This window comes from Neophocaena asiaeorientalis, unplaced genomic scaffold, assembly GCF_003031525.2.
Source record: "Neophocaena asiaeorientalis asiaeorientalis breed wild unplaced genomic scaffold, Neophocaena_asiaeorientalis_V1.1 scaffold40, whole genome shotgun sequence".
NCBI classification, from domain to species: Eukaryota; Metazoa; Chordata; class Mammalia; order Artiodactyla; family Phocoenidae; genus Neophocaena; species Neophocaena asiaeorientalis.
Genome location: NW_020185335.1, coordinates 3,393,414 through 3,417,620, shown reverse-complemented (window position 1 = coordinate 3,417,620; position 24,207 = coordinate 3,393,414). Strand labels below are relative to the sequence as shown.

The 24,207-nt window shown below is 42.6% G+C and overlaps 1 protein-coding gene across 2 annotated transcripts in view; it reads left to right on the top strand.

Annotated features, from left to right (window-relative positions):
* The window catches only part of RFWD3 (ring finger and WD repeat domain 3), a 42,249-nt gene extending 29,265 nt beyond the window's left edge, over positions 1–12,984 (top strand). For both annotated transcript variants that reach the window (XM_024735598.1, XM_024735597.1), the window contains exons 10-14: positions 2,272–2,422; positions 5,946–6,122; positions 7,740–7,954; positions 9,219–9,430; positions 11,077–12,984. In XM_024735598.1, coding sequence (XP_024591366.1) covers positions 2,272–2,422; positions 5,946–6,122; positions 7,740–7,954; positions 9,219–9,430; positions 11,077–11,220 — 899 coding nt within the window. In that variant the 3' untranslated portion in view covers positions 11,221–12,984. The remainder of the gene's footprint in view (positions 1–2,271; positions 2,423–5,945; positions 6,123–7,739; positions 7,955–9,218; positions 9,431–11,076) is intronic.
* The last annotated feature ends 11,223 nt before the right edge of the window (positions 12,985–24,207 follow it).

Genomic DNA, 24,207 nt, shown 5'->3' with positions numbered 1-24,207 from the left:
GCAGGCTTCAGTACTTGTAGCTTGTGGGCTCTAGAGTGCAGGCTCAGTAGTTGTGGTACACAGGCTTAGTTGCTCCGCGGCATGTGGGATCTTCACGGACCAGGGTTCAAACCCGTGTTGCCTGCGTTGGCAGGCGGATTCTTAACCACTGCACCACCAGGGAAGTCCCCAGAACCTGTTTTTATGTTCATTTTTGGACTCTATTTCTCTCCTCCCTTCTTGAAGAATCCAGGACTCACTAGTAGGTGAGCACTGTCCACAGCCCACCAAATCACTTTTTCCTAGTCACTTTCCTGTTAATACAGATACTTTAGGGTACTGCAAAGATGTCTGTACTGTCTGTTGACGTCATTCTGTAAATTTGTTCACCAAAAGGGTAGAGATACTGAACCATGGTAAAGTGAGAGAAGATGTACTTAGAAGTGTGGGTTGTCCAAGGATAAGAACATCATTCCTGTATGTCCCACTAAAGTACAGGTTCATTTTAGGCTAGAAATATTTGAAAAAACACTACCCCAAGCTCTAATTCAAGTTAAAACAAGATTTAATGCTTATTTTCAGTAGTGTTCAAATGGACAAATTCCAAATAAAAGAATTTGGGAACATTATTATTTTATTAATATTATACTGCTTTTCTCTTTTTTGTGTGCTTTTCAAGCTTAATTTTAGGTTGTCTTAATGTTGAAAACCAAATCTCACATGCCCAGTGTTGTAGATGTTTTTCCTGCTGTCTTCAGCATATGATTTCTGTCAACTGTCAGGTCCCTTTGCTTCAGCCTGATTTCCTGTCCCCCAACTTAGAAGTTACATTCAAATGCTTCAAAACTATGTCCCCCACACTTAGGTATATATAGGATTGGTGGTGGAATCCCTAGATTATCTTATATTTCTCTATTCACTAATATTACCTATGAGTTGAGAGGCTATCAGGAGGCTCCAATTGAGGGGAAAGTAAAAGGATTGTTTATAATGTTCCTATATCCCATTCAAGATTTTAATAAAATGATTTATCATCATATAAAACCTTCCCCATTAATTGGAAAAATACTTATTTCTTCCAGTTGTTACCCCAAATTGGGTGTGATCTGTTCCTTTATTTCTTAATGTGTCTATTCCATACTGCAAGCTAGCTCTCCCTGATAGACTGATGATGCTGATTTCCTCTTGTTTCCTTTAATGATTAACTAGGCAAATACTCATGTTCCCTTGTCAATTTAAAGCCTGTAGTTTCTGTGTTTGTTTCTCTGGCTCTCCCAATTCTGTTTCAGGAGAAAACACAGTAAACTTTCTCTCACTTTTTCCCCTAGTGAAGCAGAAGTGTGATCTTGAATCTAGGATTTGACAAATTTTGTTTGTGTATAACTCAGGTAAAATAGATTCTTGGTAAAAATAAATGTATTATCATAACCTTGTAAGAGAACAGAGTAACAAATAAATTTAAAAGGACAAGTTTTTGGCTTTCTTTTCCTCTCTTGGAATGATATACATTGATTAGCATACTTGATGTCATCTGTTTTCATTCTGTTCCAGAAAAATGTAACATATCTTGACCACCTGACACAGAAATTACTTATTTCCATTCTTTATTGTTCACTATCTGTTCTACATCTTGAGTATGTGTGGCTCAGGTGGAATAGTGTCTTTCTCTCTCTCTCCCCCAACAGCTTTATTATTAAAGTATAATTGATGTGCAATAAACTGCACATACGTAACGTGGTGCACCATTTGGTGAGTGTTGATATATGTATACACTCCTGAAACCATCGCCACAGTCAAGATAATGAACATAGCTATCACCCTGAAAGTTTGCTCAAGCCCTTTTGTAATCCATCATCCACCTGTCCCTCCCTCCTCTCCCCATCCCCAGGCAACCACGTTCTGTCATGATAGATCAGTTCATATTTTCTAGAATTGTACATAAATGGAACCATACAGTGTTACTCTTTTTTTTTGTCTGGCTTTTTTCAACATAACTTTTTAAAGATTATCCATATTATTGTGTCTATCAGTAGTTCATTTCTTTTTATTGTTGGGTAGTATTCCATTGTATGTATATACAGTGGTTTATCATTCACTTATTGATAGATATTTGAGATGGAATGTATTTTTAAAATAAATTAGAACCCCAGGGACTTTTTATTTTCTTTGTTCAACTAGCTTTTCCCAGAGACATGCCAAGAAAGGTGAAGAAAGGACCTACTTGAAATGGTAGTTTGCTTTGCCCTAAATTGACTTTCAGTGATCTGTTTCACTCTCTCGTATCTTTGGCAGGCTTTGGTGTTAAGATGTTGAGTACTGCCAACATGAAAAGCAGTCAGTATATTCCCGTGCATGGCAAACAGATACGTGGACTGGCTTTCAGCAGTCGATCCAAAGGCTTACTTCTCTCTGCTTCCCTAGACAACACAATTAAACTGACCAGGTGAGTGCTTTGTGGGGAAGATGGGCCCTGGGTTGCCTAGGGTTGAATAGTGTGGAAATTAGTTATCTTTGTTATGATGACCTTGGCTTTTGTGGGGGTGGGATGGGAGATGTCTAAGGCATTGTCTTCTCAGATCCAGCTTCATTGAATTTAAAATGTATTGCTTTAAAAAGTGGACACAGCTGGTGACAAAATAGAACGTGTGGTGTTCCATCTCTTTAAAATTATATATGTTACAAAATATATCTTAAGTCACACAGATGAGAGTAGCACCCTAGAGTTGGTAGAATGACAATATGGAGGGAGCCTTGGTACTGAGTCACCATACTAGCTTGGGACTGCTTATTCCTTGTCTGTTCCCGGATCGTTGTGCCTAACAGAAATGCCTACCAGGAACTCATTGTCCTGGGTGCCATGATGACTGCTCTCATCAGTAACCACATTTTATTAGTAGTCAGTTACTACATTTTATCTTTCACATGCTCTGCAAGTACCCTGAACCAGATCTGAGTGTGCTCCATGCCTTTATCTTTTAGAAAGTAGTTCTAACCCACGCACCTATGGCCACCTAATCTATGACAAAGGAGGCAAGAATATAGAATGGAGAAAAGACAGCCTCTTCAGTAAGTGTTGCTGGGAAGACTGGACAGCTACATGTAAAAGAATGAAATTAGAACACTCCCTAACACCATACACAAAAATAAACTCAAAATGGATTAAAGACTTAAATTTAAGGCCAGACACTTTAAAACTCTTAGAGGAAAACATAGGCAGAGGACTACCCTGGGGGTGCATAAGAATCTGCCTGCCAACGCAGGGGATACGGGTTCGAGCCGTGGTCCAGGAAGATCCCACATGCCATGGAGCAACTAAGCCCGTGCGCCACAACTAATGAGGCTGCGCTCTAGAGCCCGCAAGCCACGTCTACTGAGCCCGCATGCCACGACTACTGAGCCAGCACACCTGGAGCCTGTGCTCCACAACAAGAAAAGCCACCGCAATGAGAAGCCTGCACACCGCAACTAAAGAAAGCCCATGCAGCAACAAACCCCAATGCAGCCAAAAAGAAATATGTAAATAAATAAACTTATTTTTTTTAAAAAAACAAAAACATAGGCAGAACACTCTTTGACATAAATCACAGCAAGATCTTTTTTTTTTTTTCTTGGCGGTACGCGGGCCTCTCACTGTTGTGGCCTCTCCCGTTGTGGAGCGCAGACTCAGCGGCCATGGCTACGGGCCTAGCCGCTCTGCGGCATGTGGGATCTTCCCGGACCGGGGCACGAACCTGTGTCCCCTTCAGCGGCAGGCGGTCTCTCAACCACTGCACCACCAGGGAAGCCCGCGTGATCTTTTTTGACCCACCGCCTAGAGTAATGAGAATAAAAACAAACAAAAGGGACTTAATTAAACTTAAAAGCTTTTGTACAGAAAAGGAAACTATAAACAAGACAAAAAGACAACCCTCAGAATGGGAGAAAATATTTGCAAATGACGCAGCTGACAAAGGATTAATCTCCAAAATACACAAACAGCTCATGCAGCTCAATGTCAAAAACACAAATAACCCAGTCAAAAAATGAGCGGAAGACCTAAGTAGACATTTCTGCAAAGCAGACATACAGATAGATGGCCAACCATGAAAAGATACTCAACATAACTAATTATTAGAGAAATGCAAATCAAAACTATAATGAGGTATCACCTCACACTGGTCAGAATGGCCATCATCAAAAAATCTACAAACAGTAAATGCTGGAGAGGGTGTGGAGAAAAGGAAACCCTCCTGCACTGTTGGTGGGAATGTACATTGATACAGCCACTATGGAGAACAGTATGGAGGTTCCTTGAAACACTAAACATAGAACTACCATACGATCCAGCAATCCCACTACTGGGCATACACCCAGAGGAAACCATAATTCAAAAAGACACATGCTGCAGACTTCTCTGGTGGCACAGTGGTTAAGAATCTGCCTGCCAATGCAGGGGACACGGGTTCAAGCCCTAGTCCAGGAAGATCCCACATGCCACGGAGCAACTAAGCCCATGTTGCATGACTACTGAGCCTGCGCTCTAGAGCCCGCGAGCCACAACTACTGAGCCCATGTGCCACAACTACTGAAGCCCACACGCCTAGAGCCTGTGCTCCACAACAAGAGAAGCCACTGCAATGAGAAGCCAGTGCACCGCAACAAAAAGTAGCCCCCGCTCAGTGCAACTAGAGAAAGCCCGCGCACAGCAGCGAAGACCCAATGCAGCCAATAAATAAATTAATTAATTAAAAAAAAAGAAAGACACATGCGCTCCAGTGTTCATTGCAGCTCTATTTACAGTAGCCAGGACACGGAAGCAACCTAAATGTCCATCACCAGAGGAATGGATAAAGAAGATGTGGTACGTATATACAATGGAATATTACTCAGCCATAAAAAGAAACGAAATTGGGTCATTTGTAGAGACGTGGATGGACCTAGAGACTGTCATGCAGAGTGAAGTAAGTCAGAAAGAGAACAACAAATATATTAACACATATATGTGGAATCTAGAAAAATGGTATAGATGATCTTATTTGCAAAGCAGGAATAGAGACACAGACATAGAGAACAAATGTATGGATACCAAGGGGGAAAAGAAGAGGGTGGGAGGAATTGGGAGATTAGGATTGACATATATACACTATTGCTATTATGTATAAAATAGGTAACTAGTGAGAACCTACTCTATAGCACAAGGAACTCTATTCAGTGCTCTCTGGTGACCTAAATGGGAAGGAAATCCAAAAAAGAAGGTATCTATGTATACATATAGCTGATTCCTTTTGCTGTACAGTAGAAACTAACACAAGATTGTAAAGCAACTATACTCCAGTGAAAATTAATTAAAAAAAAAAAGTAGTTCCGATTAGATGTCTCTTAGTTGGCTTCTTATTGAATTTCTGCAGCTAAATCTGAGGGACATCATGATGCCTGCTCCAGGCCTGATATACCTTTTGACTTTTCAAGAATGCTTCAGCTTAATTTTACCCCCAAAATCAACGTACCATTATGTTTTATGTGTATCTATATGCTGTGACTTAGTTTAGTAGTGTTGAAAAATGGGAGAAAGAAAGGTTAAATAGCAAAGTGTTATTAATGACTACCTCTGGATGATTGGATTATAATTTATTTTTATTTTTCTTATATGTATTTTCTAATTTTTCAACATTAAATATTGATTACCTGTGTAATAGGTAGCTATGGAGAAGGTAATAGGGGTAGAGTAGGGAATGTACTGTCTATCTGTCCCTTTAACTTATTCTTTTACTTCCTTACAGCTCAGGAGGAAAACCTGTGTCCCCCAAAACAAATATTTTGGCATTAAAAGGAGTTATCTGGGCAGTCCCTAGGGGAAATTGGGAATCCAGATAGTTTTGGTGTGTGGTTATGTTCTTAAAGGATCATCATTAAAATGATCTTTACATCTTTCTTCTGTATTTGATTTTTGTAATGCATAGTTGTAAAAGTCTTTTTTAACTCCACAGCCTGGAGACAAATACTGTGGTCCAGACTTATAATACTGGACGTCCTGTCTGGAGCTGCTGCTGGTGTCTTGATGAAAACAATTACATGTATGCTGGATTGGTCAACGGTTCAATTCTGTTGTATGACCTTCGAAACACAAGCTCTCATATCCAGGAGTTAGCACCTCAGAAAGCTAGGTAGGGAGCCACCTGTAGGTAACAGCTTTCTCTTAGACTGTTATTGTATTAATCCTGTCTTTTGAGAGTGTTTCACAGTTGATCAGAATTCCTAACAGAGGGCAGTTCTCTGAGTCCACTGATCTATTCTCACTTCAGAATCAGTAACATCCTTAGAGTTTGTGTTCATGATAGTTCATATGGTAGAAAGTTCTGGTACCAAATATAACCAGTTCACCCAACATGCCAAAATGAAATCAGATCTGTGTTCAGAACCCAGCTCCACCATTTATGAGCTGTGTGACCTTGGTCACATTTCTTGGCCTGTTATGAGCTTCATCTGTGAAATATGGTTAACACAGTCTTGCTTTAATAGACACATGTCTAACACACAGGAAGAGATCAGTAAAGAGCAGCCCAATAAAAAGTGATTTAAAACTTCCCTAATCCACAGCTGAACCATATTACTATGATTTATCCATTTATAATCCAGTTATAGAGTTGGGAGGTTTGTGAAGTTGGCCCAGGTTCTGAGGATGGGTAGCCACCAGCACCACTTTGGCTCTTCAGAGTGTACTAAAAGGGGGGTAGAGCAATCTAAACATAAAGATATCACTATAGTAATAATTGTTTACTGAAACCTAGCCTCAACACTGTGGGGTTTTCTTTTCGTTTGGGTTGAGTGGAATCGTTCTTCAGTGATCTGGTTCATGGGCCTGAAGGTGACTGATGTAAGTTTATACAAATACGAACTCCAGGCAAACAAGGTGACTGCCATCGATGTAGAGGATCCACGTAGGGTAGACAATAAAATACAGCAAATAGCAAGGGAAGAATATGTATTCATTTTGTTTCAGTTTGCTTAGGTTAACTTCATTATGACAAGGAAATGAAACAAAGCAGGCAGTGTGATCACTTCGGCAGCTTCAGCAGAAATGAGTTTATAGGAACATAGTCTGTAGGCTAATATTTCTGAGAGAACTCTTGGCATGCAGGCTGGGTCATATGATTGCAGAAAGACATTTAGAAAATCTCTAAAGAAACAATCCTGTTTCTGAATTAAAATGTAGTTGCTTTAGGCTGTTTTGTTTGTTTGTTTTTTGGCCATGCCACACAGCTTGTAGGATCTTAGTTCCCTGACCAGTGGTTGAACCTGGGCCCACAGCAGTGAAAGCACAGATTCCTAACCACTGGACCACCAGGGAATTCCCTAGGCTGGATTTTAATTGAGGGGGTCTGTCGACTACAGCTTGGAAGCTTTAGTTTATTAGATGTATAAGCTGAATTTCCTTCCTGACTTTTCTTGTGTATGTGGCTAACCCCATTTCCAGAAGCTTCACACCAATCAGATCTTGTGTTTGTAACCTTGTACTTTTAAATTTCCTAGTCCTTTTTTTTCCTGTTGCTTTTAGAGCATGTGGTGTCTCCTCTGAAACTGAATGTGGAATATTATATGTATGCTCTTTTGTTTCTGCAGAGTGGGTTGGTAGTTTTATCAGCTATCAGAGGATAGTGACCCTCAGAAGTCTTTTAACCTTTTCTATAGAGTTAGGAAAGTCCTCAAGGGCTCCTGGTAGTGGGGTCTGGAGCAATCCAAGTATTGGAAGGTGAGGCATGATTTCCTTTCTTTCCCTTCAGATGCCCGCTGGTATCCCTGTCATACATACCCAGAGCTGCCTCGGCTGCATTTCCATATGGTGGGCTGTTGGCTGGAAGCTTGGAGAATGCTTCCTTTTGGGAGCTGAAAATGGGCTTTACTCATTGGCCTCATGTGCTGCCCATGGAGCCTGGGGGCTGCATAGACTTTCAGACAGAGAGCAGCAGCCGGCACTGTCTTGTGACCTACAGGCCTGGTGAGTGTTGTTCGCGTGTCCTCGTGGGACCTGTGGTTTGTTTGGGAGCAGATCGGTAGAGGGGAGAAAAGGAGAGCTTGTCCTAGCCTTCAGGTGGTACTGGTAAGCCCCTCACAGACTAATAGCTCTTGCTACTACAGTGAGGACAGTGGCCCCGAGTTCTTCCATAGAGCCTGCCTCCCTTTTCCTCACTTGTATGAACTGGGACATATTTGGCCAGGTACTCCTTGGAAGTGAATTAGCCACTTTAGGAGCCCCTGTGACTTAAGGCAGTAATGGAATGAGGAGACCTGCTCTTGAAGCCACTGAGCTACCCTTAGATCAGTTTCATGTTTTCTACTTGCCCCTCATTTCACTTAAAAGAAAGGCCCAGATAAGGGGAGTCATGTAGAGAGCCCAGACTCTAGGCTATTAGCTGTTCTTCCTTATTTGGGGCCAACAAACATAAGTGAAGAGTAGACGGACAACTGTAGTGGCCCGAGCCAGCTGAACTTCTCATGCCCTCCAGAACCAGGACTGCAACCCCCGACTAGCAACTATGCTAAAATTCACAGGTTTTTCCTAGCTGAAAGGTATGGATCTAAATTCCTGATGAGCTATATTGATGGTCAGGCAGATGTTTTGTAAGAGATAGTCATTAAAGTGCCCATACTTCTGCTAGTTGTGGATTGACCTAAGCATTTTAAGTTTTGTTTGAGCTGAGAAGCTTCTTCAGCAGACTCTTCTTTCCCTTTTGGTTTTAGTCATCTAGGTCCTCTATCTCCAAGGATTTGCTATGACTTTAGAAAGCTTCAGGATCCCATTTTGTTCTCTAGCTTTTGTTTGCCTCCCAGCAGAACCACTTGTATATGTTTCCCCTTCTGTAATAATATGCTTTCACTTTATATGTACAGTTCCGGGGATTAATGGGGTCCTGACTGGGGGAAGGAAAAAACCTTGTAGTCAGAACCCTTAAGGAAGACAAAAACCCAAACAGAGGTCTGGCCGGTTACAGTGATTTTCGTAAAAAGGCTAGCTCATTCTCAGAATTGTATCCCTCATATACAAAAACCTATTGTAGATAACTTGCTTCATCCTAGCCTAGGGTTCTGAATTTCATTTGTGATGTATTATTTTGTTCTTGTTATGTTTGCTCTGTAGCTATTCATGATGGTTTGATAAAATTGTGCCCTTTCCACGCAACTAACTGGTAACCAAGTTCATGTACTTGGTTAATTTCTTTGGACCATCCCCATGGATCAGTACTGATTTCTCTGTCTCATAGATAAAAATCACAGCACGTTACGAAGTGTACTCATGGAGATGTCCTATAAGCTGGATAATGCTGGAGAGCCAGTCTGTTCCTGCAATTCTGTACAAACATTCCGTGGGGGACCCACTTGCAAACTACTGACCAAAAGTGCCATTTTCCAAAATCCAGAGAATGATGGCAGCATCCTGGTGTGTACTGGGGATGAAATGTCAAATTCTGCCCTGGTGAGTAGTCTGTCAGTTTTTTATTTATACTGATGTATATAAAGCAAAGAGCCAAAGTTCTCCATAATTGCATGTATCTTCATACGTGTATGTGTGTGGTTGCTTAGTTTATTTTTTACACAAGTCACACTTTATTGATACATACTACTCTATAGTTTGCTCTTTCCCATTTAAATTCCTGTTTTGGATATCTTTCCATACCAATATCTTTAGATTGACCAGATATCTTTCCATACCAGTATCTTTAGATTGACCTCACTCTTTTTCTGTGAGCTGTAGTGTCTCATGGGCCGTATTGTGAACCTTTTAAAAAAAGCGCTACTGAAACCTCTATAAAATAATCGATCAGGCATCAGCTTCATCAATTCAGGATGAATTTACAGTGGAGGGGTCAGCCTGCCACCACCTGAATACCTTGATCCACCTTTGCATCACTGTAAATGGGTTAACCAGAAATAATTTGCCTCTTGATGTTAGGCAAAATGAAGCACACGATGCCTTCTGTGTGTTGTCCTTGAACCCATAGAGCAGCACTGTCCAATTATGTCACACGGGCCATGTGAGCACTTGAAAGTAGTTAATGTGAATGAAGAACTTAATTGTAAAATTTTCATGTAATTTAATTTAAATGTAAAGAGCCTTATGTGGCATACCGTATAACACAGGAAACTCTGCTTAATGCACTGTGGTGACCTAGATGGGAAGGAAATCCAAAAAAGAGGGGATATATGTATATGTATAGCTGATTCATTTTGCTGTACAGTAGAAACTAAAGCAGATGTCTTTTTTTTTTTCCTTTGGCTGCGTTGGGTCTTCGTTGCTGCACATGGGCTTTTTTCTCTAGTTGTGGCAAGTGGGTGCTACTCTTCATTGCAGTGCGCAGGCTTCTCATTGCAGTGGCTTCTCTTGTTGTGAAGCATGGGCTCTAGGCGCACGGGCTCAGTAGTTGTGGCTCACGGGCTCTAGAGCGCAGACTCAGTAGTTGTGGTACACGGGCTTAGGTGCTCAGCAGCATGTGGGATCTTCCCAGACCAGGGCTCGAACCTGTGTCCCCTGCATTGGCAGGCAGATTCTTAACCACTGCGCCACCAGGGAAGTCCCAAGAAAATGTCTTTTTTTTAGAGATGTATACTTATGTATATAAGGGTAAAATGACATGATGTCAGCAAAGAAAAAAATAAAATCAATAAAGCATGTATGGTAAAAGCTTAGTGATCTGGGTGATGGATGGCTCGTTGTACTATTGTACTTTTTACTACTTTAATTTTTTTTTTCCACAATAAAACATTTTTTTGAAGGAGAAGAAAGCACCAGTTAGAATATAGGGTTCCATGCGGGCAGAGACAGGGACTTTTTGTCTTGTTGACCCTTCTTTCCCTAAAAGAGTTCTTGGCACATAGATTGAAGGGGTGAATACTAGGCTTGGTTTTCAGATCCACTCACAGGTAGACTAATTGCTGATTTTAGTAGGTGAGGCCATACGTGACCTATGTCAGGTGTGTTGGCTTTGTGCAACCTTGTGAAGGTTAGGGACAGTCTGTTTTGCTCCCTCCAGTGCTTTCAAAGTTGTGTGATGATAAAGAATGCAAATCCCTAGCTGAATTGAAGGGATCTAGCTCACCTTTATCTCTGCTTTTCTTTTTTAGCTGTGGGATGCTGGCAGTGGCTCGTTGCTGCAGGAACTGCAGGCTAATCAGCCTGTCTTGGACATCTGCCCATTTCAGGTGAACCATAACAGCTACTTGGCTACCTTAACGGAGAAGATGGTCCACATCCATAGGTGGGAGTGACCATGGTCTTGAAACTTGTCGGACATGCTTCTGGTTAATGTTAAATGTTGTTTGTTAGCACCTGGCAGCCCTGAGCAAGATCTGTGCTTATTGTCTGTGGCCTAGAACTTTTGGGATTGTGGCAGTGTCCATCAAAAGAGTCAGTGACTGGTACTTCATCACATTATACATTTCTTGGGGGTAAAAGCCTTCATGAATCTTCGTTGAGAATCAATATTTTTGATCGAACTTACTGCTGAACCTCGGAGAGTATCCTCCCAGAAGTCATTTAGGATATGTGTGTGCACCAAGCATTTCCAGAGGATGTGACATCCCACCAGAGTGGTCTTGTCACTTGAGCTATATGACTTGGGAATGCGTATGTTCCTGAAGGGACTAACCATCTTCCTGATGCTGCTTGGATGCAGCCTGGATGCAAAAGAATCTTTCGTTGAACACAAGAGGGCACTGTAGAATCTTCCAAAGGATTTGATTTATTTCTGACCTTGCCGGCTGATAACCTTTTAGTAACTTGGTCTCACCCCTACAGAAGTGTGTGGTAGAGCACATCTGGTCTGCTTTGTGGCAGGAACAGTAATGTTCAGGTGTGCAGTGCTGGGATATTGGTAAACCCAGTGATGGTGGTGGCTGATGAGCTGTAGACCCTTCCCTAATGCCGAGTGTATGGAGTTCATCACATTGTGGGAGTCAAGAAAAGACCAGTTGTTTGAGCAGTGAGGAAGACTCACTTTTTTTCCTAGCCAGCTTAGGATCTCAGGATTGGTTTTATATAAGCCAGTGCTTTGAAGGCCACTCTTTGTCCCTCTCACTAGGAAAAGATGAGCCATGTGTCAGAGCTCTTACTTGAGTCTCCTAGTATGAGAGATCAGGAGCAAGGGGCTAATAACCAAGAGAGGCTTACAAAAGAGAAGCTACTCAGACTGCTGTTGAAAGCAAAAAAAGGACTTGTCGTTTCCATTTTGAAAGAGTTTCTCGCTGAATAAAGTCAACCCCTTGGAGTGAGGAGCCATTCTTGAGCGTGTTTAGAATTCCCAGGTTAAATCCTTCCCCCAGGTGAAACTGATGTTTGATTCCAAGTTCCTCTGATTTGCCTCCCTTCCTAACTTTAAAAAAAAGTGTTGTTAGTAAAACAGTTATTCTCAGGAAGATAATAGTGGTTGGAGGCCTATGTGGTTTGCAGGGAGATGCCCACCAGCTTTCATTTCAGCCCTGGATTGTCCAACTTTGGGAGATGCACATTTCTCCAATAGAGGGCTCACTTTATATCTGTTTGCTTTGCTAAAGGCTACTCTTCTAAACTATTGTCCACAACAGAACATGTCTCAAGGTGTGTGCTCCTTGTTCTTGGGAGCAGGATGGCTAACAGTGTTATTTTCTTAAATAATTGTAGAAATTTTATCATTTTTATTTTAAAACAGTTCTGACGGTCAACTCCTGAACTGTTTCCAGCATTTCTTACCAGCAAGGGGTTACTGCAGTAGATTTCCCCAGAGTTCCACATTCTAGTTGTGCTTTTAAAGAGTGGCCTCCTATTTAAGGACATTTTTCAAAAAGCCAGTTTCCAGAGCCTGGGAAAGAGCCCCCTTTTCTAGAGGAGGTGTTTCTTTTGATATGTTGATGACTAAGAATGACTGCCCAGGCCTAGAGCTTCAGTGGCAGAAAAGGATTTGAATTAAAAGCCAGAGCTTGGGCTTTCCTGGTGGCGCAGTGGTTGAGAGTCTCTGCCTGCCGATGCAGGGGACACAGGTTCGTGCCCCGGTCTGGGAGGATGACATGTAAACAAAAAAAAAAAAAAAAAAAAAAAAAAAAGCAGAGCTCATCTGGTTTCAGCTGATGATAACAGAGAGGATGCAAGTGGTCAGGCCCTGGCTGCCTTTGTCTTTGGCAGAGGCAGAACCCAGGGCAGGGTTAGGATTTGACTAGTGTTGAAGTACACTCAGCTGATGCTGATTAATCCCCCCAAGTGTAGGAACCAAGGGACTTGTATTACTAGGGAAGTTGGAAGAATCTCATGTCTTACCAATCCTTGCATTCCTCTAGTAAATTTAGATGTTTTAGAAGCAAATTCTTGGGACTGTGACTGATTTCTCCAAAGGAAAAAAACTTTGCCCCTGCCCCCGCTCACCTCTGCCTGGCAGGAGAGATTACCTCTGTAGACCCAGACTCTGCCCCACCATGTTCCCTTACCCTGGCTCTAAGGTTGTTTTCCCATTTAAGGGTTTGGAGTTAAGCAGACTCAAAAATATTTTCTTGTTGTATATATCCTTGTACCTGCTTTGAAAACCGGACAGTGGGATCTCTTCATGTTCTGTGTTTTATGTTTTAATGTTAGTATGAAAATAAAGCATTTACCATGTGTACCTACTCCTGATGTCTTTTGTCTTTTTTTTTTTTTGGCTGTGTTGGGTCTTAGTTGCAGCACGTGGGATCTTCCTTGCCATGCAGAGGCTTCTCTCTAGTTGTGGAGTGTAGGCTTCTCTTTAGTTGTGGCATGCGGGCTTTCTAATTGTGGCACTTGGGCTCCAATGGTAGCCCTAGAGTTGGCCATGACCCCAGTTCCTCTCATGAAGGTGGTATCCTGACGAGGTAGAGTGACAGTACTTAACATCACTAGGCAAACAATATGCGCCTTCCCTCACCTGAGTCACTTGCTGCCTGAGTCAAGGAAAGGAAACAAATACATTAGCAGATGCTAACATTTGCTTCTCTGATTAAGACCCCTCCCTCTTCCCCCCCCCAAAAAAAGAGACGTGAAATTCCTTTAGGAACCATAGTTTGTACAGCTTGGCAAATTGTTGTAAGGGAGGTAGAACACCCACACTCCAGAATACTGGGTTCTTCTCTCTGGGTCTTATAACCCTAGACAATCTAGGGTTCTCACCCTAGACAATCACTGAGATTTCTGTGACAAACAAGTTCAGATCCCTTAGCTGGATAATTTGGAGTGCCTGGAAGTATGTTACTCCATTTTTCATTCCTTTACTCTTTTTTTTTTTTTTTTTTCCTGCGGTACGCAGGCCTCTCACTGTTGTGGCCTCTCCCGTTGCGGAGCGCAGGCTCAACGGCCATGGCTCACGGGCCTAGCCACTCCGCGGCATGTGGGATCTTCCCGGACCAGGGCACGAACCCGTGTCCCCTGCATCGGCAGGTGGACTCTCAGACCACTGCGCCACCAGGGAAGCCCCGTCCCTTTACTCTTGTTGGTATTAAGCAACTGCTGTCATTCCAGCTCAGTAGTCATACTGTTTTGTTTCTAAAAATTAAAAAATAATCAGAATAGTTCATTTTAGATTTATAATAACAACCTACATTTACTGAGTATGTACCTAATGCTGTGGTATACCTTTTATATGAAAGGAACTCTCAGAGAAGTGAAAGAATTTGCCCAGGTGTGGTGGCCATGAACATGAGCCTTTCAGATCTCCGACCAAGGAGGGCATAATTGACTGCTGTTCCAGCTGCTGAGCTCTGAAATCCACTACTGCATCACAGCAAGGCCACACTTTCCAAGGGTTGCTCCCAGCCAGTGACTGAGGATGGCAGGGATACTAAGGCAGGCCCATTTCTGGGAGACGCTGAATGCCTGACAGGCAACTTTAGCTTGAGGACTCTCCAGTGTTGTTGGCCAAACTTTCTTAGACTTGAACTTCAGTCTAAGTTGTTTCCACCTAACCATCCTTGCTTCCTCCCTCTCTATCTCTGCTTCACACGGGTGAGATCTGTGTATTTGCTCTAATTGCCTCATCTATGTGGAATCATGCAGTATTTGTCTTGTTGTGACTGGCTTATTTCACTTAGCATAATGTCTTCGAAGTTCACCCATGTTGTAGCATGTATCAGAATTTCCTTTTTAAGACAATGATGTTCCATTGCATGCATAGACCACATTTTGCTTATCCACTCATCTGTCGGTGGACACTTGAGTTGTTTCCACATTTTAGCTATTATGAACAATGTTGCTATGAACATGGGTGTACAAATATCTCTTTGAGACCCTGCTTTCAATTCTTTTGGGTATATACCCAGAAGTGGAATTGTTGAATCGTATGGTAATTCTCTTCTTAATTATTTGAGGAACTGCCATACTGTTTTTCCACAGCAGCTGTGCCATTTTACATTCCCACTAACAGTGCATAAGAGTTCCAGTTTCTCCACATCCTCTTCAACTCTTGTTACTTTCTGTTTTTTCTTTCTGGGGGGGATTGTTTGTTTGTTTGACAGTAGCCATCTGAATGGTGTGAGGTGGCATCTTATTGTAGTTTTGATTTGTATTTACCTAATGATTAGTGATGTTGAGCATCTTTTCATGTGCTTATTGGCTATTTGTATACCTTCTTTAGAGAATATTCAAATCCCTTGCCCACTTTCATTTATTTATTTTTTAAAATGTATTTATTTTATTTATTTATTTTTGGCTGTGTTGGGTCTTCGTTGCTGTGTGTGGGCTTTCTCTAGTTGTGGTGAGCGAGGGCTACTCTTTGTTGTGATGTGTGGGCTTCTCATTGCAGTGGCTTCTCTTGTTGCAGAGCACGGGCTCTAGGTACGTGGGCTTCAGTAGTTGTGGCACGTGGGCTCAGTAGTTGTGGCTCATGGGCTCTAGAGCACAGGCTCAGTAGTTGTGGCGCACGGGCTTAGTTGCTCCACGGCATGTGGGATCTTCTTGGACCAGGGCTCAACCCCATGTCCCCTGCATTGGCAGGCAGATTCTTAACCACTGTGCCACCAGGGAAACCCCCCTTGCCCACTCTTAAATTGGGTTGTTTGGTTATTTGTTGATGCCTAATCCCATTTTGTTTTCTACTTCCTGGTAGACCTAGATAATACGGGTATGCCAGGAGTGTTCCGGGAAATTTGGTAAGATGGGGATGATTGAGGCCCAAGAATAATAAAGACCAGGTGGCAATGCTTAACTTCCAGAAGCCAGGAGACCACAATTCCATTATTACCAGCAAGATTGAAGAGCTGACTAAGGGGTCTTGACCCGCAGGGAGTTGGGGAGAGAGTTAATAAAAGACAGCATCCCTAGGGGCAAAATAGACACAGCCAATGAAGGTGCTTTTTTTTTTTGCAGTATGCAGGCCTCTCACTGTTGTGGCCTCTCCCACTGCGGAGCACAGGCTCTGGACGCGCAGGCTCAGCGGCCATGGCTCACGGGCCTAGCCGCTCCGCGGCATGTGGGATCTTCCCGGACCCGGGCACGAACCCGTGTCCCCTGCATCGGCAGGCGGACTCTCAACCACTGCACCACCAGGGAAGCCCAGTGAGGGTGCTTTTTAACATCTATAAACAAAAAATTCCATAAGAAAGGAGGGGCAGGAGGCTAAAGGTGGTCATCCCCAAAGGTCATGCTCCTTTGCTCAGTTTCTAGACCTGAGCCAATTTTCAGATCCAGAGCCCATTGATGAATAAGTAGTTGGGAGCCTAGGAATAAAGACCCTACAACACCATGCCAAGCATATGGTTCCTTCAGTCTTTCCCCACAGAGACTCAATGGCCATTTACTTGGGTGATTATACACTGACAAAAGAGAAATAACCAACTATTTGAGGACTATTGGACATTTGGTCCAAGTTGCCATTGATAGACTAAAAGCATCATCATAGGTCCCTGGCCCCTGGTGACCTGGTACTATAAATGGAGTCCTGGCTAGATTATGGCTCACAGTGGCCCCACTGGTTATGTGGACCCATCCAGGGATCATTTCCCCAGTCCCCAAGTATATAACTGGAAATTATCTAGAATAATCTAGACCTAGAAACACTAGATCATTGTGAAAATGATCTGGAAACATGTGGTGTCTCTGGCCTGTGGGGTAAGAATTACCATTACAGGGACTTCCCTGGTAGCGCAGTGGTTAAGAATCCGCCTGCCAATGCAGGGGACATGGGTTTGATACCTGGTCTGGGAAGATCCCATGTGCCACGGAGCAGCTAAGCCCGTGCACCACAACTGCTGAGCCTGTGCTCTGGAGCCCGCGAGCCACAACTACTGAGCCCAGGCGCCACAACTCCTGAGCCCGTGCACCTAGAGCCTGTGCTCCACAGCAAGAGAAGCCACTGCAATGAGAAGCCTGCACACCGCAACAAAGAGTAGCCCCTGCTCGTTGCAACTAAAGAAAGCCTGTGCACAGCAATGAAGACCCAACACAGCCAAAAATAAATAAATTAATTAAAAAAAAATACCATTACAGGAAAGGCCAAATGTAAACCTTGGAAACTGCTCTGCAATCACTGGCCAGGATAATAAATTAAAAGCAATGTTGGGAAAAAAAAAAAAAAAAAAAAGCAATGTTGGGGATTCCCCAGCAGTCCAGTGGTTAGGACTCAGTACTTTCACTGCCATGGTCTGGGTTCAGTCCCTGATCAGGGAACTAAGATCCTGCAAAACGCGTGGCGTGACCAAAACAAAAAAAAAGCAGTGTCTTACTGAGGGATGGAGGATGGTGGAGATTAGTGCCCCATTAAAACCTACAGGATGCAAGTATGACCCTGAAAGACAGTGGAGAGTGAAAAATATTCCAGTGGGTGGAGCTGCAAGCTGTGCCCTAATCTTTCCACTTTGTATGGAAGAAGTGGTTTAAGGTGAGAATATAAACAGATTCCTGGGCAGGGTCCAGCAGCCTGGTCTGGGATAGTGGCATGTGGTTGGACTATATGGAGAAGGCACAATGTGTAAAGACTTTTTATTACAGGACAATGCACACCAGAACCTCTACCATGGAAGAGGCATTGAACAACCAAGTAGGCAAAATGACTCAACCAATGGACAGCCATCCTTCAGCCACTGTAGACCTGATATGTTGGGCCCACGAATGGAGTGGCCGCGGTGGCAGAGATGGAGGCTACATATGGGCCCAAAGTCTGTCTGGGAGAATGGACTGCCACTTACCAAGGCTGCCTCTTAATGTCCAACCTGTCAGCAACAGAGACCAACACTGAGTCTCTGATATGCCCTTTTCCTAGAGAAGATCAAGTAGCTACTTTGTGGCAAGTCAGATACAATGGGCCTCTTCCTCTTGAAAAGGCCAGCAGTTCTCCCTTATAGGGATAGATACCTATTCTGCATGTGGATTTAACTTTCTTGCTCTCAGGGCCTCTGCCAGCAGAATGCCAGATTGAGGCACAGATTGCTACACAACATATCATCTGACCCAGGGGACCCACTGTACAGTGAAGGAATTGCAGAAGTGGATCCATGACCATGGGATCTGTTGGTCTTGTCATATACTATCCCATCCAGAAACAGCCAGCTAATAGCATACTGATAATGACCTTCTAAAGACATAGCTGAAGCACTAGCTAAGAAGCAACACTCTGAGAGAATAGGGTGTCATTCTTCAGGATGCAGTGTTAAGAGACCTCTATTGGTGCTGTTTCCCCAGTAGGCAGCATACATGGGTCCAGGAACCAACATGAGGAAACAGGAGTGGCTCCATTTACTGTCACTCCCAATGACCTGGGTGATTTTGTACTTCCCATCCCAGCAACCTGGGCTCCACATCATTGAAGGTCCTGGGTTCCTACAGGGGTGCACTTTGCCAGAGGACACAGCAAGGGTCCCACCGAACTATAAATTATGGCTGCTACCAGAGCACTTTGGGACCTTGTGCCCAGGGACCAATAGGTGAGAAGAGGAATCACCATATTGGCAGTGGTAACTAACCCTGATCAACAGGAGGAAGTAGGGCTGCTTGTACATAATGGGAGCAAAGAGAAATATCCAAGTGGTCCACTTGGATGCCTTCTGGTGCTCCGTTGCCTCTCTCTAACTGTGGACAGACATGCAACAATACCACACCAGGATGAAAAGGTTATTATGCCCACTACCAACACCACCCCTAAAATGAAGGCTTGGGTCACATCACCAGGTAAGCCACCAAGACTTCTGAGGTGCTAGCTGAGGGTAAAGGAAATTCAGAATGGAGGAAAAAGACGATGAGTACCACTTGCAGCCCTGAGATCACCAGCAATGATGGACATTAGTTTATCTCACTAACCTCCCTCTTCTGAGTTTTTCCCTCTGAAAAAGAGATCCATGGAAACTATAGAGTAGCTAGCTGTTCATCAAATTTGTGTAGAGAAATAAATCTATGAGGCACAAGGGATGGAATATGATGGTCATGAAAATTTGCCTCTCATATGTCCAATTGTGGGGACTGTAATTGGCCAGCTGCTGTGCTCTGAAATCCATTGCTGGGTTCACTCTGAGGCCACGCTCCCCAAGGGTTCTTCCAGCCAGTGACTGAGCATGGCAAGAGATGCTAAAGCAGGCCCATTCCTGTGAGGCTTTAATCCTAATAAGTTTCTTCCACAGCGAATCCTGTCTGGAGATTGCTTCTCACAGAACCCAGAATAACCCACCAGGAGGCAAATGGTGGATTAGATAAACCCAGACAGTCCAGGCTGTTTCTTCTAACTACAGTGCTATCCCCAAGGCAGGAAGAACATAGGAGGTGCTCAGAAAAGAACTGCTGAATTATAAATGAATAAATCTAAAAATGGCATGTTGAAAAGGGGTTAATTTTCCTAGGAAGGCTTCAAAAATACTGAGACTTTTGAGCTGAGCATGAAAGGAGAAGAAAAAAAAATTTAGGAAGAAAGTGTTAGAACTTCATGGGTCAATGTCACATCTACATGATCTTGAAATTTTGGATATGGCAAAGGTCAGGAGGTGCTTGAGGAAAGAGACCACTGATGCAGTCCTGCACTAGAGCAATAGTTGCCAGGGACCAGTGCTGCCTTAGTTGTTAGGAAAGCATATTCCTGGATTCCATAACCAGAAACATTTAAAAATTGCTCCAGGTGATTCAGCTGCACAGTCAAGTTTGGGAAAGCATTCCTGTATTTTGGAAGCTGCCATAGTCCTCAAATGGGGAAGATGGTAAGAAGTCAGGGGAGGAAAGTGCTCTGCCCCATCACTTCTTTTCACCTTGCTTGCCCAAACAATGAGAAGAACAATTAGAGGGCTTCAGGGAAGTCACTTCAGCCACTCAGCGGTGGGAGGAGAAGCTTGGCCAGCTCAGTAAGCCTTCATTGATTGCCCTCTATGTGCCCAACATCATACTGAGCACTGAGGGTACTTGTGAGGTGGTTAAAGACTCTATTAGCTCTTGCTTGGCGATTAAACCACACCCCGGCTGATACCTCTCCAACAGCTTCCCAATGCACTTAGATTTAAGTAGACTTAAACCTAGTGCAGTTGTTTGCTGTTTATCCTACGTGTTCTTTGTTACTTTATTCCCACCTTTTTGCCTTCTTTTGGATTAATCAAATGCTTTACACTTACACATTCTTGTAGTATTCTTTTTTTTTTTTTTTCTTGTAGTATTCTTTTAGCGTTTATCCTAGACTCCAGGGCCTAGCAGTTACAATCTGCATCCTTCTTTATATGCTATGGGAGTCATATATTTCACTGTTACATATGTTAAAAATCTCTCATTATTGTTGTTTAAAACAATATTAATTGTCCACATATTTACCCTTTCAGTGCTCTTTATTCCTTCCTGCAGTCCTATGCTTCCATCTGGGATCATTTTCCTTCAGCCTAGAGTAGTGCAGACCATCTAGCAATGAATTACCTCACTCTCTCAGCTTTAGTTTGTCTGCAAATGCCTTTTTTAACTATTTAATTTATTTATTTAAATTTATTTATTTGTTTATTTATCTTTGGCTGCATTGGGTCTTCGCTGCTGCACGCGGGCTTTCTCTAGTTGTGGTGAGCGGGGGCTACTCTTCGCCGCAGTGTGCAGGCTTCTCATGGCAGTGCCTTCTCTTGTCGCAGAGCACAGGCTCTAGGCGCGCGGGCTTCAGTAGTTGTGGCATGCGGGCTCAGTAGTTGTGGTTCGCGGGCTCTAGAGCACAGGCTCAGTAGTTGTGGCACACAGGCTTAGTTGCTCCACGGCATGTGGGATCTTCCCAGACCAGAGCTTGAACCCATGCCCCTGCACTGGCAGGCAGATTCTTAACCACTGTGCCACCAGAGAAGTCCCTGCAAATGTCTTTATTTCACCTTTTTTGAATGGATCTAATTACATTTTTTAAAACTTATCAAAAAAAAAAAAAAAAAAAAAAAAAAAAAAACTTATTGAGATCAAATTCATGTAACATAAACTCCACTATTTTAACAATTTTAAGTGCACAGTTCAGTGGTTTTTAGTATAATCACAATGTTTTGATTGTGATTATCTAATTCATCACCATTATCTGATTCCAGAATATTTCCATCATTCCCAAAGAAATCCCATACTTCTCAGCTCTCCCCTCCTCCCATCTCCTGGAAACCATTAATCTACTTCTGTCTCTATGGATTTGCCTTTTCTGGATATTTCAAATGAATGTAATCCTACAACTGGTGGCTTTTTGTCTCTGGTTTCTTTCACTTAGTATTATGTTTTCAAGGTTCATCCATGTTGTAGCGTGTATCAGTACTTCATTACTTTTTTTTTCTTTTTTGGCCGTGCCGCGCAGCATGTGGGATCTTAGTTCCCCAACCAGGGATGGAACCTGTGCCCCCTGCAGTGGAAGCACAGAGTCTTTAACCACTGGACCACCAGGGAAGTCCCTAGTACTTCATTTTTTTTTTTCCCTAGTACTTCATTTTTGAAGTACAATTTCCCTGGGTGTAGAATTCTAGGTTAGCAACATTGTTTTTTCTTTTGGTATTTAAATTATGTCATTCTACTGTTTTCTGGCTTTCATAGTTTCTTAATGAAAAATCAGATATGCCTGTTATTGGTCCTTTGAAGATAATGCATCTTTGTCTGCTTTTAAGATTTTCTCTTTCTCTCTTTGATTGTCACCAGTTTTACAATGACATGCCAAGGCTGTCTATGAACAAGGACGTGGGCTCTCACTGGACACTGAATCTGCCAGCACCTTGATCTTGGCCTTCCCAGCCTCTAGAACTATGAGAAATAAATTTCCATTGTTTATAAGCTATCCCATCTATGGTATTCTGTTTTGGGTTTTTATTTTATTTTATTTTATTTTATTTTATTTTTTGGCCGTACCACCTGGCTTGCGGGATCTTAGTTCCCCAACCAGGGATTGAACCCGTGCCCCCTGCAGTGGAAGCATGAAGTCCTAACCACTGGACCGCCAGGGAATTCCCTATAGTATTCTGTTAAAGCAACCCACACAGACTAAGATATCCAGACTGCTATTTATGTTATCTAATGAATTTTAGTTCAGTTCTAGAATGTCCATTTGATTATTTGTATAGAATCCAATTTTCTGTTGAAATTCTCTATTTTCACCTATTTATCTATCTTTTATTTTCTATAGCATACTAGTCACAGTTATTTTAAAGTCCCCATCTGATGAGTCCAATATCTGAATCATATGGAGTTTTTGCTGACTTTTTGTCTTTGGTTATTTAGTTTAGCTTAGTTCAGCTTTGTTTTGTTTTTAGCATGCCTCATAATGTTTGATTCAAAGCTGGACCATGCAGATTAAAAATTATAGAAGCTCTGGATGGTATTAATCTTTCTCCAAAAAGGTTAATTTTTCTTCTTATAGACAGAGTACTGGAGGGTCACCTTGACCCCACTGAGGCATGTTTTAAGCTTTATTAGGGTTGGCCCATTGTAGTTTTATCTTGTCTTCTAGGGCAAGGTCCTTACCCCTGGGGTGTTGTCCTTCCTCCTGCAATATGGCCTTTGTTCCTAGGGTGCAACACTTCTGAGGCCTCAGTTAAAAGCCAGGGGTGTTTACCAAGGCCTCTACACCTCAGCAGGGTCCAAGCTCCAAGCTGAAATCTCTCTCAATTTATTGCTCTCTCAGCTATTGTTTTCTTCAGGATTTGTTGGAGTCTGACTCTGTGCATGCACAGCTTAGGAGTCAGTCAGCCACTTGAGAGAAATTTGTTCACAGATTTTTTGCTTTTTCTCGGTGGTTTCCTTCTCTCCAGTATTTTGACCCTTAAGTCCCAGGCACTTAGAGGATTCTGAAATCCTACCTGTATATTTTCAGCCCAATAAGATTACTGCTTTCTGCAAGGGCTCAATTCTTCTTGGCCACAATTTGGACAGTCCCCTCAGAAAAAAATCTGGGCTGGATCTTCCCTGTGTACTTCTCTTTTCTCAAAGACTGTAGCCCCCCATTTCCTCACTGTATTAGTTACTTTCTAACCCCTCAAAAGATATTTTATATATTTTATCTAGTTTTTATGGTTTTATTTCAGCGTAAATACAAATTTGTATTTGTACTCTTATTTGGGATCAGAATCCTCCCCAGTTTCATGTATATATAGGGCCTGCAGGGCCTTATATGATCTGGCCCTTGATGGGTTCTCTGACTCCTTCTTCTAGTCCCCTCTTTCCTCATTTCAATGCAGCCACATAGGCCTTCATTCTGAATGCTTATTCCCTTGTCTTGAACTTGCACTTGTCATTAACCTTTGCTTTTGGAACTCTTTCATTATGGTCTAAATGTTTTTGTCCCCCCTAAATTCATATGTTAAAATCCTAATGCCCACTGTGATGGTATTAGGAGATGAGGCCTTTGGAGGTGCTTAGATCATGAGAGTAGAACCCTCATGAATGAGATTAGTGTTCTTATAAAAGAGATCCCACAAAGCTCCCAGCTCCTTCCGCCCTGTGAGGACAGAGTTAGAAGTTGGCTGTCTGCAACCCATAAGAGGGCCTTTGCCAAAACCTGACCATGCTAGCACCCTGATCTTGGACTTCTAGCCTCCAGAACTGTGAGAAATAAGTTTCTGTTGTTTATAAGCCACCCAGTGTGTGCTATTTTGTTATAGAAGTCTGAACAGACTAAGTATATTTAGATCTGCCCCTCCCTTTTTCCCCTTTTTTTTTTTTTTTACAAATTTATGCCAATTCACTCTTAACTCAATGATCACTCTCTGCCTTTATATAAAATCTCCTTCCCACCCAAGTCATCCCATTTATCTTTTCTTTCTTTCTTTATTTTAAAAAATATTTATTTATTTATTTGGCTGTGCCGGGTCTTAGTTGTGGCATGTGGGATC